Consider the following 14,673-nt stretch of genomic DNA (forward strand, 5'->3'; position numbering starts at 1 on the left):
ATAGAGCTCAGGGACAGGGCTGCCATGTACAGTTGGGCAGGCTGTGTACTATACAACCCTAGCTATTTTACGGACTCTTCATTCTTCCTAAGTCATCCCTCCTTCAAACTGTCCTTCCTTCAAACCCTACCCACTCCAAACGTATCCTAAATCTCCTCTCTCCAAACTCAGCAGTGGAATAGGTTCAGATATATTTTTTGATGAGTCCCTTGTCATTTGCCATCCAAACCTCAGGAACCAAGTCAATTTTGCAAATACTCTGCTATCTGAACTTTCATTTTTCAAACTCGGGATAAGAATAGATGTGAACATCAAAGGTACTTAAACTCATTATGGTAATTTTTTGACAGGTCAGAAAGGACCCTCTTCCCAATTGTCTCAAGATGTGGTGTGGACAGTGGTGGCTCCAGCGTCCCAGGACCCTCCTCCAGACCCTCCCAGTCCTGACAGGAGGGGCCAGACCTACAGTTTCTATCCTTCCAAGGACCCCAGGACCAGCCTGGATCTCAAAGAGGGAATCCTGACTGTGGCAAATGCCACTACCTCTCCCTTGGAATCTGTCCTCCTTGTTTTACTTTTAGTAACCAAACTTCCTAAGGGTGTGAGCGTTGCACATGGCCACCCAGCCAGAGACTACATTTCCCAGCTCCCTTGCAGTTAGGGATGGTCATGTGACTAGTCTCTGGCCAATGGGATACAAACTGAAGTGCTTTGTCCCATTTCTGGGTCAGGCCTCTAAAAAGCATGCAGCTTGCGCTCCACTCTTCCCATCCTTCTTGCTGGTTGAGAAATGGTGGCAGCTGGCACAGTGGCCTCAGTCCCAGAGCTGGAGCCTCGGTTTGAGATGGGCAGGAACAATCTGGGTCCTTGGAGGACCTTGCCTGCCTACCTCTGGATGGCTCTATCAGAGAGGCCTAAACCTCCTTCTCATTTAAGCCACCCTCCCTTGGGGTCTCTTCGTTACACCAGCTGAGTCTACAATCCAACTGCTACACTGTCTCTCGACCAAAGCTGGAAGGCTATGCACTATAGTGTTTACAAACACACACGCCGCAGTCAGTCTGGAATCTTTGCTCCCTGACTTGCCAGCTGTGTGGCTTTGGACGAGTTACTTAACCTCTCTGAGCCTCATTTCCTCAGCTGTAAAATGGAGATAACCGGGATCTACCTCACAGAGTTGTTAGGGCCATTCAACCAGCGAATACACACAAAGTCCTGGCATACAGTTCCTGCTTGATGAATACTATTATTTTTATTTAATGACCACGAAATAAGTACTCACTCATCGAATGCCCTCTATGTCACAGACCCTGTGCCCGGCACAGGACGCACCTGATCTCCACTGGATCCCTCTAACAGGGCCTAGAGGCAGAGAACATCAGCCCCATCTTACAGAGGAGGAAACCGAGGCTCAGAGACTTGCCCGAGGTCATCCTGCTAGCAGAGTGCAGAGGCAAGATTTGAACACAGAATGTAGTAGCCACAGAATCACTACTCTCAACCACTCCATATCCTGTCCCCACCGAACAGTAAAACGCGTTTGTCAAGTGTTGTCCAGAGTGCACCTGGGTGTTGTGCCCTGGAGTCCTGGTGGGCGGGAGTATCATTATCCCGAGGCCCGCCCCACTCCTCACTCCCGGACTTGAATCATGATGTGAACTAATTCAACCTCCGCCCCCCCACGCCAGTTTTTTTAAGTAGGCTCCACGCCCAATGCGGGGCTTGAACTCCCGACCCTGAGATCAAGGGTCTCGTGCTCTACCGAATGAGCCAGCCAGACGCCCCTGATTCATTCCCTTTTTATGCTCCAGCCAGTCCGCATTGGTTTCCCTCACTTGCCAGCTGAAAGAGACCGAACAGACTCAGGAAAACTAGTCTGAAAACCAGCCAACAAGAGGATGTTGAAGCTGTGACATTCTGGGGCTTCTCTCAAGTTCTAAAAATTGATCATTCAAAAAAAAAAAAAATCAATTCAGTTTCCCAAGGCTCGTAGGCGGAGAACAGGGCAGATTGCTTTCCTGGGGCCGATGACTAACTAATTAAGAGGGGAAGATTTTCGGGGGGTCGGGCGGCGAGGCGAGAGGACATGGGTAGATTCTGCCAAGGGAAAGGCAGACACACACACACTCCCCAGTCCCCACGGCACCCCTTCCCCACAATGGTTATCATCTTCGATCAAGGAGGGCCCCGCTCCCCTACACCCTGCTCCCCTGCTCCCCTTCCCCGCTGCTGCTCCCTCTCCATACCTGTTCTCTTTGCCATTTGGCAACAGCGAGGGGCGCTCAGCCCCAGGGCGTTCTGTGCAAACGTAGGTGTTTCTGCGGGTCATCATGCTGGGAGGGAGGTTGTTCTGTGGGAGACATGGCCAGGAGGGAGTGAGGGGGGCGGAAGGACACCCCTCTACTCCCCACTTATCCTCCCTGGCCTCCCTCATTATGATCGATGCCGGGGCCAAGACTGAGCAGGTGATGGTTTACTCCGGGAGAAAGGAAAGGTTAACGAGCCAGCCCGGCAACTCAGGCTAAGGGTCACGGGGCTGAGACAGGGGTGCTGAGGGAGAGTGGGTCAGGGGCGGTGCCCAGGGGGCAGCCTTGCCCACTCCTCTCCCAGCTCTGCCCCACCTGGGTAACAGGCCAGCCGTGTGAAGCTTTCCGTAGCATACTTATCCATGGCACACTTGCAGTCTCCTGGCCTTTGCACGGCCGGCCCACCTGCTTGGATATTCCTCCCACTTTTCCCCTTGACTCACACCTATGTATCTTTCAGGTGTCAGTTCATAATACAGCTGGCTGAGTCAGGTGCCTTCCTGGGGCCCCCACTGCCACCTCGATCACTTTGTATCGTCAATATCTGTCCCCTTATCCATCCCCACCTGCCCTGGACTACGACCCCCCTCGGATCAGGGAGTACACGTCGGGATTATGCTGCCTCCCCAAATGTGCTGAGAAGCGATCCCTCATTTTCTGTCCTCTGGAAGTTTCTCTAAGGTTGGTATTATTCCTTCTTTCAGTGGTTGGCAGAATTCCACCACTTAGAGCCTGGAATTTTCTTTCTGGGGCAGTTTTAAGTTACGGATTCAAAGTCTTGGATAAGAACATAAGACTTCAGATTCTCTGTTTCTTCTCAAGCAAGTTTAGTGACTTGTGTTTCGAAAGACATCTGTCCATTTCATCTAAGATGTCACATTTATTGGCATAAGGTGGCTCCTAATACCGTCTTACTGTCTTTTTATGTTGGGGCAGAGTTTTCCTTTTGATCTCTGATATTAGTAATTCGTGGGGTTCAATGATAGTATTAATCTTTTCAAGAACCTGATTGTGGCTTTGTTGGTTTTCTCTAGTGTACCTCTGCTTATTCCTTTATTGACTTTTATTTCCTTCCTTCTACTTTTGGCGGGGGGCTAATTTGCTGTTCTTTTTTTTTTTTTTTTTTTACCTTTTTAAGGTAAAAACAACAACCAGAGCCTTCATGTATTGAGTGCTTACTGAGCTGGATGCCGTGGGCGGTTAGTTTATGTCCAAGATCTTACGAGAGCCTCACAACAATCCAAGTCCTCTGATGAGCCCATTTCACAGGGTGGAATACTGAGGCTCAGAGAGGTGAAATCACTTGCTCAAGGCCACACAGCTCACCAATGCAATTCAAGCTCTGGTCTTAACACCTCCTCTTTTGAGGAGCTGCAGAAGCAGGAAAGCCAAGTACTACATTTCCCAGACTCCTCTGCAGCTCAGGATCTGCGTATGAATGCGTTCTGCCAATCTTTGCACTCGGGAAGATCTGGAAGGTGGCACTGGGGTGGCAGTGGCCTTTCTGTCCCCTGTGACTCCTGCTTACACGGGCAAGGTCATGAGATGAGGGTCTTTGCCTCAGCAGAGCCTCAGTGCCCGTTATTAGAGTTCCTGGCATCGAGGGGTCCTTCTGGGAGAGAACAGTGTTTCTGAGTCTTGAATTACAGTCAAGACCATGTGTTCTGGAATTCAACAGTGCTAGGGTCCGCCCCAGAGGTGGCAGCCCCCTCAGTGGGTCAGTTCTGCGGTGGTGATGTGTCACTCCTACAGGTCTAATCCACTGCCTGCCCCACCAGCCCTTCCTACAACTTTGTAAGTGCCTCATTCCCTGTATGAAATCCCTCCTACCCAAAGCAAGGGGAGTGCTTCTTTCTGACACTGAAGGCTAATTTATATGCGAGCCTCCAGCACAAGCTCGGGTACGGAGAGAGCACTCAAATGTCTACGGGATGAACGAATGAAGAGACAGAACAAGGAGTCCTGTGTGGTGGTCTGGGGAACAGGATAGGGAACAGCAGGGTCTGAAAAGTGTGAACCAGGCGGTCACATCCCCCAACCCTGGCCACTCACAGGGGTGCTCGTGCTGTCCTTCCGCCGCTCTGGGATCTCTGCCTTGTTGGGGTTGTGGGCGCTGCTGACCATGGGGCTGGAGGGGGGCAGTCCCCGGCTCCCGCTTCCAGCAGCACTGCAGCCCGCCTTCCGGCCTGGCAGGCGCTCCTCCTTCAGCTCCGCCTCCCCGGTGCTGGTTGGGCTGCGCTTGGGGTGCAGGGGTGCGGGGGATGGGCCACCTGGTGGAGGGAGGGGACAGTCAGGGCTCGCAACACCTGGAAAGGCCAGAACCTACTCGGGGTGATCCTTAGAACCTCAGAATTCCTCACATAGGCTACAAGCTCTGCGTGGGCCAAGCTGACACGATCTGTCCCAATGACAGATGCACACACTGACCACCCCCCCCAACTCCATGGAAATGACATGATGCACGTGTAGGTTATTCACTGCATCGCTGTTTTGTTTCTAAGATTTTATTTATGAGAGAGAGAAAGCATGTGTTGGGGGGGGAGGGCCAGAGAGAGGGACAAGCAGACTCCTTGCTGAGCAGGGAGTCCGACATGGGGCTCGATCCCAGGACCCTGAGACCATGACCTGAGCCGAAGGCAGACACTTAACCAACTGAGCCACCCAGGTGCCCCGCATCACTATTTTTAAAAAATATTTTATTTATTTGAGAGAGAGAGAGAGAGAGAATGAGCAGGGGGAGGGACAGAGGGAGAGGGACAGACTCCGCACTGAGCAGGGAGCCCAACGTGGGGCTCAATCCCAGGACCCTGAGACCATGACCTGAGCCAAAAGCAGACACTTAACCAACTGAGCCACCCAGGCGCCCCCACATCACTATTTTTAAAAAATATTTTATTTATTTGAGAGAGAGAATGAGCAGGGGGAGGGACAGAGGGAGAGAGACAGACTCCACACTGAGCAGGGAGCCCGAAGTGGGGCTCGATCCCAGGACCCTGAGATCATGAGCTGAGCCGAAGGCAGACACTTAACTGATTGAGCCACCAGGCACCCCTCATCGCTATTTTTTTTTTTTTAAGATTTTATTTATTTATTCATGAGAGACAGAGAGAAACAGAGGGAGAAGCAGGCTCCCAAGGAGTGGGAAGCCCGATGTGGGACTCGATCCCAGGACCCTGGGATCATGACCTGAGCTGAAGGCAGACGCTTAACCATCTGAGCCACCCAGGCGCCCCATCGCTATTTTTTTTTTAAGGCCAAAAGACTGGGAGCAGCCCAAGTGCCCCTTAGGAGGGGAATGGCTAAATGAAGTCAAGCTATTTCTGTACAAGGAGGAAGCTGCTTATGTACCAAGACACAGTGATCTTCAAGACAGACTGTAGAGCAGAAAAGGCAGGGGCTGACGTCTAAGGTGTGCTGTCATTTGTGAAAGGGGAAACATATAGATTTCTATTTATCTCTATTTACTTGCTTATACATGAATATCTTAAAAGGCTATCATGTCTTAAAAGGTGAGAACGTTACCTTTATGGTATGTGAATACGTTAGTATTGTATTTATACATCTTTATCTCTCTCTTTTTTTTTTTTTTTTAACTTTTTTTAGTGGCAGAGGGGCAGAGGGAGAGAGAATCTCAAGCAGACTCCCCACTGAGCATGGAGACCGACGCAGGGCTCGATCTCACGACCTGAGCTGACCTGAACCAAAATCAAGAATCTGACGCTCAAGCGACTGAGCCACCCAGGTGCCCCTATGTTTCTTTTCTTTTTCTCTATCTCCTTTTTGTTTCTATCTTTATATACAGTCAACCCTTGACAACACGGCTTTGAACTCCGCGGGTCCACTTCTATGTGGATGTTTTCCAATAAATACCGTACAGTACTGCAGAGGTCTTTTCCCTAAGATTCTCTGAAGGACATTTTCTGTTCTCTAGCTTGCTTTATGGTAAGAATACAGTATATAACACATACAACATAGAATGTGTTGACGGACTACGTTATCAGTGAGGCTTTCAGTCAACAGCAGGCATTAGCAGTTACGTTTGGGGGGAGTCAAAAGTTATATGTGGATTTTCGACTGCACAGGGGGTTGGTGCCCTAACCCCCGCCTTGTTCAGGGATTAACTCCATGTATTTATGAATAAAATCTCTCCCAAACTGGTCACAGTGGCTGCCTCCAAGGACAACTGGGGGCTGGAGATGGGTGTCCAATGAAAACTTTTTTACTGTCTACCCTCCTTGTACTATCAAATTTTGAAGGATGACTGTATTCATCTCAAAAACAAAACAAACAAATCTGGTCCCTTGGAACATCTTAGGAAATTATCGTCTTAGAACCAGCAGGTTTAAGTATGTTCACGAACTTCGGACAGTCGAAACTTCTATGTGTTATATCCTCAGGAACCTTCATGCTCCAAAGTCCCAGAACCGTAACAAGCTCTGCAATGACGGACACGGGGCACCCGTCGACAATCCTCCGAGAACCCCAGAAGCCCAGAAAGTTTCCATGTGAGTGTTCTTTAAGGTGATATGTTGTAACCAGGGTCACAAGCTTCTTAGCGACTTTCTGTGCCAATCTGGCTATTTTATAGGTGGAAAAAGGAAATCCAGGGAAGGGAAATGACTTGACCATCCAGAATCCCACAACTTCCTGCTTAAGAGCGACGCTTGGGTTTCCCTGACAACCCCCTCCCCATGGCAGTGCCTGTCCCAGAGTAAAGCATTTCGAAGGAGGGCTGCAAAAAAGTGGGGAGTTGGACACCACGCTGGCCGTTCCTCACATGGCTAAACATGGCATTACCACGTGAGCCGGCAAGTCCACTCCTACCACATGCCCAAGAGAAATGGCCACATACGTCCATACGGAACCCGGCACGTGAACGTTCACAGCATCGTTATGCACAAGCGCCAAATGGCGAAAACAATGCAATGTCCATCAGCTGACAAATGGAAAAATAAAATGTGGTAGATCCACGACATGGAATATTACTGGGCCATTAAAAGGGACGAAGTGCTCGTCCATGCTAATACGTGGATGAAAACATTACCCTAAGTGAAAGAAACCAGACACAAAAGGCCATGCATTGTATAATTCCTCTTACACGAAATGTCCAGGATAGGGGAATCTGTAGAGGTAGGGAATGGACTGGTGGTTGTCAGGGGCTACAGGGTGGTGGATGGGGGTTTGGAGGTTGATGGCTAGCTAGGGCTTGTGGAGTTTCTTCCTGGGGCGATGAAAATGTGCTAGAGTGGATTGTGGTGATGGCTGCTGTTAGTATCTGTGGATACTAACACCACTGAATTGTCCGCTTTGAATGGGTGGATTGTGTGGTATGTGAATTATTTCTCAATAGAGCTGTTTAAAGAATAGTTGGTAGGGGGCGTCTGGGTGGCTCAGCCAGTTAAGTGTCTGCTTTCAGCTCAGGGCATGATCCTGGGGTCCTGGGATCGAGCCCCGCATCGGGCTCCCTGCTCAGCAGGGAGCCTGCTTCTCTCTCTGACCCTCCTCCCCCGCTAATGCACATGTGCACTCTCTCTCACAAAAATAAATAAAATCTTTTAAAAAATAAAAAAAAAGAATAGTTGGGAGGATTCACATTTGAAGAGGGTGTGGGTAAGAGACCTCTTGGAAGTTTCCACGCCTAATCTGTGGTGGTGGTGGTAAACTCTATCTTCTGTGGGTGATATCTTTCGGTTACAGAATGTGGGGTTCAGGTGGGTGTCTGCCCAGCCCCTTTCCACTAGGAAGGGCCTTTCGAATTTTCAGTGTGGAGGAGAGCCAGAGGGCAGGCTCTCAGCAGCCACTTTGTGCAATGTGTCCTCCTATGTCCTGATCCCAAGTGGACCCTGACTGTGAGAGCTCTATCCCTGAGCTCTCGGGGGATAGAGCTCAAAGGGATTCCAGCTATCACTTGGGCTGGTCTCTAAATTGGAGTTGGGAGACGGAAGGGGAGAGACTGGGAAAAAGATAAGGGGAGATACATAAGAGAGAAAGGAAAAGCCAAGAACAGAGAGGGTGCAAGAAACAAAACAGTATCTGCTCTGGCTGCTTTTTCAGTTTCCAATCCCTTCCTGACCCTGGCTGTGTGTTCCCGCCTCCAAGTTCCCTATAATGTCCCTGCATCTTTATATGAAATTCCCCCCTTCTCTGCAGCTGGCTCGAGCGGGGTTTCTGTTGCCTGGGGTCCAGACAACCCTGATGTAACAGAGGTCTGAGGCCTTGGGGCCCGGGATGGCATGTGGGGGAGCGGGGCCATACTCACAGAAGTCGCTATGCCTGCGCTGCCGGTGGTAGGTGGAGGAGGCGCTCCGTTGTCCTTTGCTGTGGCTGGTGCCTTTGCTGGAGCTCATTCCATTGGTGGTGTCGCTGGGCGCCCGCACCCGTGCCAGGGCCAGCCCCGGGGTGCCCCGGTCCCCACCCTCCTGCAGGAGGATGACAGACGAGGAGCCTCAGCCTCTGTCCCCTCTGCCCCAGAAGTCCCTCCACCCCGGGCATCGCGCATCCCAAATGCCCCTGGCGCCTTCTGACCTCAGTCTTCCTGCCCAGCAGGAGGTAGGTGGCGGTCACTTCGTTGTACTTCTGGCTGGTCAAGGCCTCTTTGATTTCTTCCCGCGTGTAGCCCATACCCACCATCACCTCTGGGAGAGGGGGATGGAGAGGAGGTTCAATCTCCCCAGACCCTTCCCTTCCACTCGTTTCTGCATCACATAGCAACGCCTGCTCTTTGGCCTGTTCAGGATCCGTACCCCCTTCTGCCAGCAGCACCCTGATTTCCTTGGAAGAACATTTCTTTCCTGCTCACATCACCGGGCAGACTCCCGCCTGCGCCAAGCCCCAAGGGCAGGTACATAACCCAGATCTGACCAAACAGAGTCTCCCCCCCCCCCCCCCCCCCCCAAGGCCACACTGATTGGCTCAGGGCAGGCAGATGACCCAGGTCTGGCCATTCAGAACGCTCCAGACCCAAAATCACGTTGATTGGTTCAGGGTGGGCACATGACCTGGCTCTGGCCAATCAGAGCATTCCATCCCCAAAGCCAGACTGATTGGTTCAGGGGTAGCCAATGGGCACCAGCCTAGAGCTTCTATTGGCACATTCAGGAAAGTGGCTCCTGTTCTTGAGGGGGTGTCCAGGTGCTAGGATATGTTGTTGCCAGCTTGTTCCTGTGGCCAGAGCTTCCTGGGAAAGAAGCCACCACTAAGATTCCCAACGACTGTCTCTGAGCACCTGAATCCAGCCATGCCTGAAGGCCGGCATACCCTGGCCTTTTTAGTTATGTGAATGAATCAGTTACCACGATTAGGTTATAACCACATAGAATTGCTGATGTTAACAATTTTTGACCTATAAAAATGGCAGTTTCAAATGGTTCAGCCTATTATTATTCTTACTGGCTTAAGCTAGAAGGGCTTGGGTTTTGTCTTCTGTACAACCACAAAAATCCTGATTAATGCAGCCAACTCTGATGGTGGCCTTGAGGGTTACTGGATAGTTCCTAAGGGACTCTTTCAGGGCTAATGCCTTAGGGATCAAGAGTTCAAGGGCTCCAGGCTGGAGGATCTGGGATCAAAGGGTTGGTGGGTGAGGCACATGCCCACATGGGGGTTTTCCCCAAACATGCAGGTTACCGATGACTTGTGCCCAAATACTTCTAGACGTGATCTGTAATTTCTTTTTGTGTCTTAACAGTCACAACTAAGTACTTGACGTAGATTAACTCATTTAATATATTCACAGCAACCCTATGATAGTTTCTACGATTGTCCTGTTTTACAGATGAGGAAATAGAAGCACCGAGAGGAGAAGCCACTTGCCCAGGGTCACACAGCTAGAAAGTAGCAGCACAGAAATGGGAGCCTAGACTTCTCCACTCTCCCTAATTGCCTTGCAAACTTCTCTCATGCGCTGACCCGAGGGGCAGGTGCTGGGAAGCTCCCACCCCTGGCTCTGTGGCCCGTAGCTCTGAGGAGCTGGGGCACCTGCTCTCCCTGACCCTCACCGATTCGCTTGGTGTCCCCGAAGTCCTCCTCGGGCTCTGTGTATGGCTTCAACTCCTCACCCTCATAGCCGATGTTGATCCATTTGTCTTTCATGATTTGCTGCAGGAATCGGGGGCAGGACAGGGAAGGGGGAAGACAGATGTCAGAAGAAACTGGGGGAAAATACAGCTCCCCATCGCCCAGGCAGGCCCCCAGGTAGGGCCACCTGCCCTGCCCCCCACCTCCAAGACCTAACACCCCAGAATCGAGGGCTTCCTGACAGCTAGCACCTCCTCACCCGCACCCCCAGCACCCCTCCCGATGTCACCTCCCTCCTCCGCATCATCTGGGTCCCCAGCACCCTATAATAAGCCTAGGAGCTCATTAGCTAATTACTGGCATGGCGGGGAGTGGGCGAAGCTGTTTGGGGGGTGGCGTTGAGACGGGCCCGGGAGTCTTTTCCCGGGCTGCCTGGCTCCCCTCCCCCTCCCAGCCGCGATCTTAAGCAGATGGACACCGGAGAGGAGAAATGAGGGCACGCAGGTTGAAATGGGAGGGGTGCGGGGCTAGGGCTTACCTCGAGAGTACAGCGTTTAGCTGGGTTCAGCACCAAAAATCTCCGCAGGATGCTCTCACAGTCTGTTGACATGTAGAAAGGGACCCGGTACTTCCCTCTGAGGACTCGCTCCCTCAGCTCCTGGGGGGACGGGGTTACTGGGGGAGGGGTCCACCCCACCTCCCCACCCATCACTCACTCACGCGCATGCATGCGCGCGCGCACGCACACCTTTCTCCCAATACCCTCACAGAAGCAACAGGTGGCAAAACCCCACCCCTTTTAAATTTTTTTTTTTAAAGATTTTATTTATTTGAGAGAGAGAGCACAAGCAGAGGGAACAGCAGGGAGAGGGAGAGGGAGAAGCAGGCTCCCCGCCGAGCAGAGAGCCCGATGCGGGACTCGATCGCAGAACCCTGGGATCACGACCCGAGCTGAAGGCAGCCGCTTAACCGACTGAGCCACCCAGGCGTCCCCACCCCTCTCTCCTCAGCACAATTCCCCATCTCTAAAATGGGAGCCCTGTATACGACTTCGTTCCGAGGAAGTCTCACAGAGAAAGCGAATTCTACAAGCCGGGTCAGACGCGAGTCAGCATCCGGGGCCTCAGTCTCCTCTGCACCCAGGGCTCCCAGCGCCCACTTGCCAGGCCAGGGTGTGAGTGAGTTTAAGTAAAATGTCCAGCACATGTCTGGCCCACAGCAAGTGCTACTTCAATATGAGGTTTAGGAAGGGTGAAGAGTGGGGGGTGGGGGGCGCGGGCGGCAGGATCCTGCCCACCCGCCTCCCACCCCTCGGATTCCCCCTCCCCTAGGCATGCCTGTCTTTCCAAAGAACTACGAGACCCCCCTGGTAGTCCCAAAGAATGAGAATTGATTTACACGCAGACCTTTTTTTGGTAAAGGGCCTTTTATGAGGGGCCCTGCCAAGACAGAGAAAATAAATCCGACGCACCACGCCATGGCGCACCAGGGAGAGCCCCTTTCCATCCTCAGGAAATGGAGGGATGCAGGTGATGTGGGTGGGTTGGGGCGGGGGGGGGGGGGGGGGGGGGGCGTCTCTGCGTGGAGCTCTGTGCTGGGGACTGGCCTGGGAGCCCCCTTCCCGGCATTCTCCTCAAAGGGCTGGAAGAGGCATGTGCCTGGGAGCCTCCTGGGTCTGCAGATCAGCGCAACCCTGAAGGGTCGTGCATATTTAATAATACTGAGTATCACTTTCAGAGCAGAGCACTTACCCCAAGGCCGGGCAGTGTTCTAAGTGCTTTATGCAAGGCACATCTGTGCTCACCACAAAGCTGTGAAGCAGGACTATGATGCCCATTTTTCAGACAAGGAGACTGAGGCCTAGAGAGGGTAAGTCACTTGCGGGAAGAGCCTGCGGCAGAAAATGGCAGGACCGGGGCTGAACCCCAGGCAGTCTGGCTCCAGATTCCGTACTGTGTAACCCCGCTCCACACTTCTCACCTCAAAGATGGTGAGAAGTAGCCACCGGGCTGTCAACACCATCACTGGTGAGGCTCCCAAGTCTAACGCCCTGGCCAGCTGCCAGGTCCCCGGGGGAGGGCTTCAGACACCCAGTTGGGCCCTAAGTGAACACTCTTCACCTCCCCATCTTACAGGTGGGGAAACAGGTTCAGAAACGGGGGTATGTCCCAGGTCGCTTCGCAAGGAAATGACAGAGTGGGGACCTGCCCCCAGCTGCCTGTCTCCTTTGCCCAGAAAGGTTTCGGGGGGCCTGAGGGGGGGGAACCAGGACAGCAGGAGGCAACAAGGGCCTGGGGCAGGTGAGACGCTGGCCTTGCCCTCGGAAAAGGTCCCTTGGCTTCATGCTTGGGGTTCAGATTATCCTGTGATCGTGAGCGCTTTGCATGCCTGATCTCAGCGAGCCCTCCCATCGCGGCTACAAGGCTGGTTACCCTAGAGATGCGGAACAGAGCGGGTTGGCCGTTCGGGGGGCTCCCTCCTCCTCATCACTCAGGTCCCTGCTCTTGTGGCCTGTCCTCGGCAGCGACCTCCCTGACCTCCTGAGCGCTCCTAGCTCGTGGGCCACCTCGAGAGGACCGAGCGTCCCTGCTCGCACCACCGGAACCCCATCACGAGGAAACGCCGCTCACCCCAAACTGAGGGGGGGCCCTGCAGCACAACTGGCCCGAGTACCACAAAGCTCCACAAAGCCACGGCACGAAAGACAGAGGAACTGCTCGAGATGAAAGGAGGCTTTTAAGACACCGGTCAACTGCGGGCAACTCGGAAGCCTGAATAAACACTGGAGCAGGAGAGAAAGAGCTACAGGGACAGTCTCAGGACAGCTGAGGACATCGGAGCGTGGCCAGGACTGCACCACCATGGTTCTCCCCGAGCGTGGCCGCAGACAGGAAAATAACCCCGTCTCAGGAGGTACCTGCTGTGTGTCCCCTTCAGGGACAGAGGGACGTGGTGCTGCAACTAACCCCCAAACATTCCATCAGGAACGATGCGCCCGGACAGACCGACGGGGCCAACGCGGCCCCACGCTCGCTACCGGAGCGCCTTCCGGAAGGTAGTTCTCCGTCCCCACCCCCACCCCCCAGCACTGGCCAGATTCTGACATGATGTACGTTTTGCTTATTTATTTTGTTTTCAAAGACCAGGCCAGTCCCCAGTCGCCAGCACAGAGCTCCACGCAGAGACTCCCCCCGCCCCCCCAACCCACCCACATCACCTGCTCTGCTCTTTCCCGTGAGGTGAGGGCAGGGATTTTTCCGTTTGGAGTGCCCGATTCAAAGGTTGTGAGTGCGCTCACCGAGTTATGTGGCCATCACCGGGCAGTTCTAGAACGTTTCCATCCCCCCAGAGAAAGCCTGTTCTCCAACTCCCCCAGCCTGGGGCAACCGCTCATTTGCTTCCTGTCTCTGGATTTGCTCGTTCTGGACGTTTCGTAGAAATGGCATCACACAACAGGTGGCCTTTGATTGGCTTTTCCCACTTAGCGGGCTCTCAAGGGCCAGCACGTTGGAGGGCAGGGATTTTTGTCTCTTTTGTTCACACCGTATCTGTAAAACCTAAATCAGAACCTGACCCGGCCAGCCCCGCCACCCCTCTGGCCCTCTACGGAGCAGGTGTGGGGGGAGGGGCTGCGGGCCCAACTGTAGGGGGCCGGGGAGACCCTCCCGGGAGATGAAGACCTCCACTGCTGGCCCCGCCCAGCACCTTGAGGTTGTGCCCATCGAAGGGCAGGGAGCCACTGACGAGGGTGTACAGGATGACGCCGAGGCTCCAGATGTCCACCTCTGGCCCGTCGTACTTCTTGCCCTGGAACAGCTCCGGCGCGGCGTACGGGGGGCTCCCACAGAACGTGTCCAACTTTGAGCCCAGCGTAAACTCGTTGCTGAAGCCAAAGTCAGCGATCTTGATGTTGGCCTCAGCATCCAGCAAGAGGTTCTCAGCCTGGTAGAAGGTAGACGTGTGTGGTGGACAGGAGCACGAGCTCCGGAGCCGTGCCCCCCAACCCAGTACTGACTGTGACCCGGTCCCTTACTCCCCGTGTGACCTTGGGCAGTGAGTTTATCTGTCTGGGCCTCGGGTTCCTCATCCAAAGAAGGAGGATAATCATAGCTTCTGCCTCGCAGGGTTGTCTGAGCATTAAGTGAATCCTAAAAGGCCTAGAACAATCTTTTGTACCCGATAAGCACTATATAACATTAGCCATTATTATGCCATGTGGTCTGCAGAGCTGGGGGTCCTCAGGCAATCTCCTGCCCCTTTCTGAGCCTCAGTTTACCCAGCAGGAAAAAAAAAACCAACATGAGCACTGACTGCTCAAGACTCATAAAAATTTAAAAAAAAAAATCAAGGT

At 53.0% G+C, this 14,673-nt stretch overlaps 1 protein-coding gene across 2 annotated transcripts in view; it reads right to left on the minus strand.

Moving 5' to 3' along the window:
- Nucleotides 1-14,673, minus strand: part of MARK4 (microtubule affinity regulating kinase 4) — a 29,758-nt gene that overhangs the window by 4,234 nt on the left and 10,851 nt on the right. For both annotated transcript variants that reach the window (XM_021681332.1, XM_021681333.2), the window contains exons 8-14: nucleotides 14,028-14,264; nucleotides 10,861-10,980; nucleotides 10,304-10,403; nucleotides 8,832-8,941; nucleotides 8,566-8,725; nucleotides 4,359-4,576; nucleotides 2,247-2,350 (exon numbers count right to left, since the gene is read on the minus strand). In XM_021681332.1, the coding sequence (XP_021537007.1) occupies nucleotides 2,247-2,350; nucleotides 4,359-4,576; nucleotides 8,566-8,725; nucleotides 8,832-8,941; nucleotides 10,304-10,403; nucleotides 10,861-10,980; nucleotides 14,028-14,264 (1,049 nt within the window). The remainder of the gene's footprint in view (nucleotides 1-2,246; nucleotides 2,351-4,358; nucleotides 4,577-8,565; nucleotides 8,726-8,831; nucleotides 8,942-10,303; nucleotides 10,404-10,860; nucleotides 10,981-14,027; nucleotides 14,265-14,673) is intronic.

This window comes from Neomonachus schauinslandi, chromosome 16 (genome assembly GCF_002201575.2).
Source record: "Neomonachus schauinslandi chromosome 16, ASM220157v2, whole genome shotgun sequence".
Taxonomy (NCBI): domain Eukaryota; kingdom Metazoa; phylum Chordata; class Mammalia; order Carnivora; family Phocidae; genus Neomonachus; species Neomonachus schauinslandi.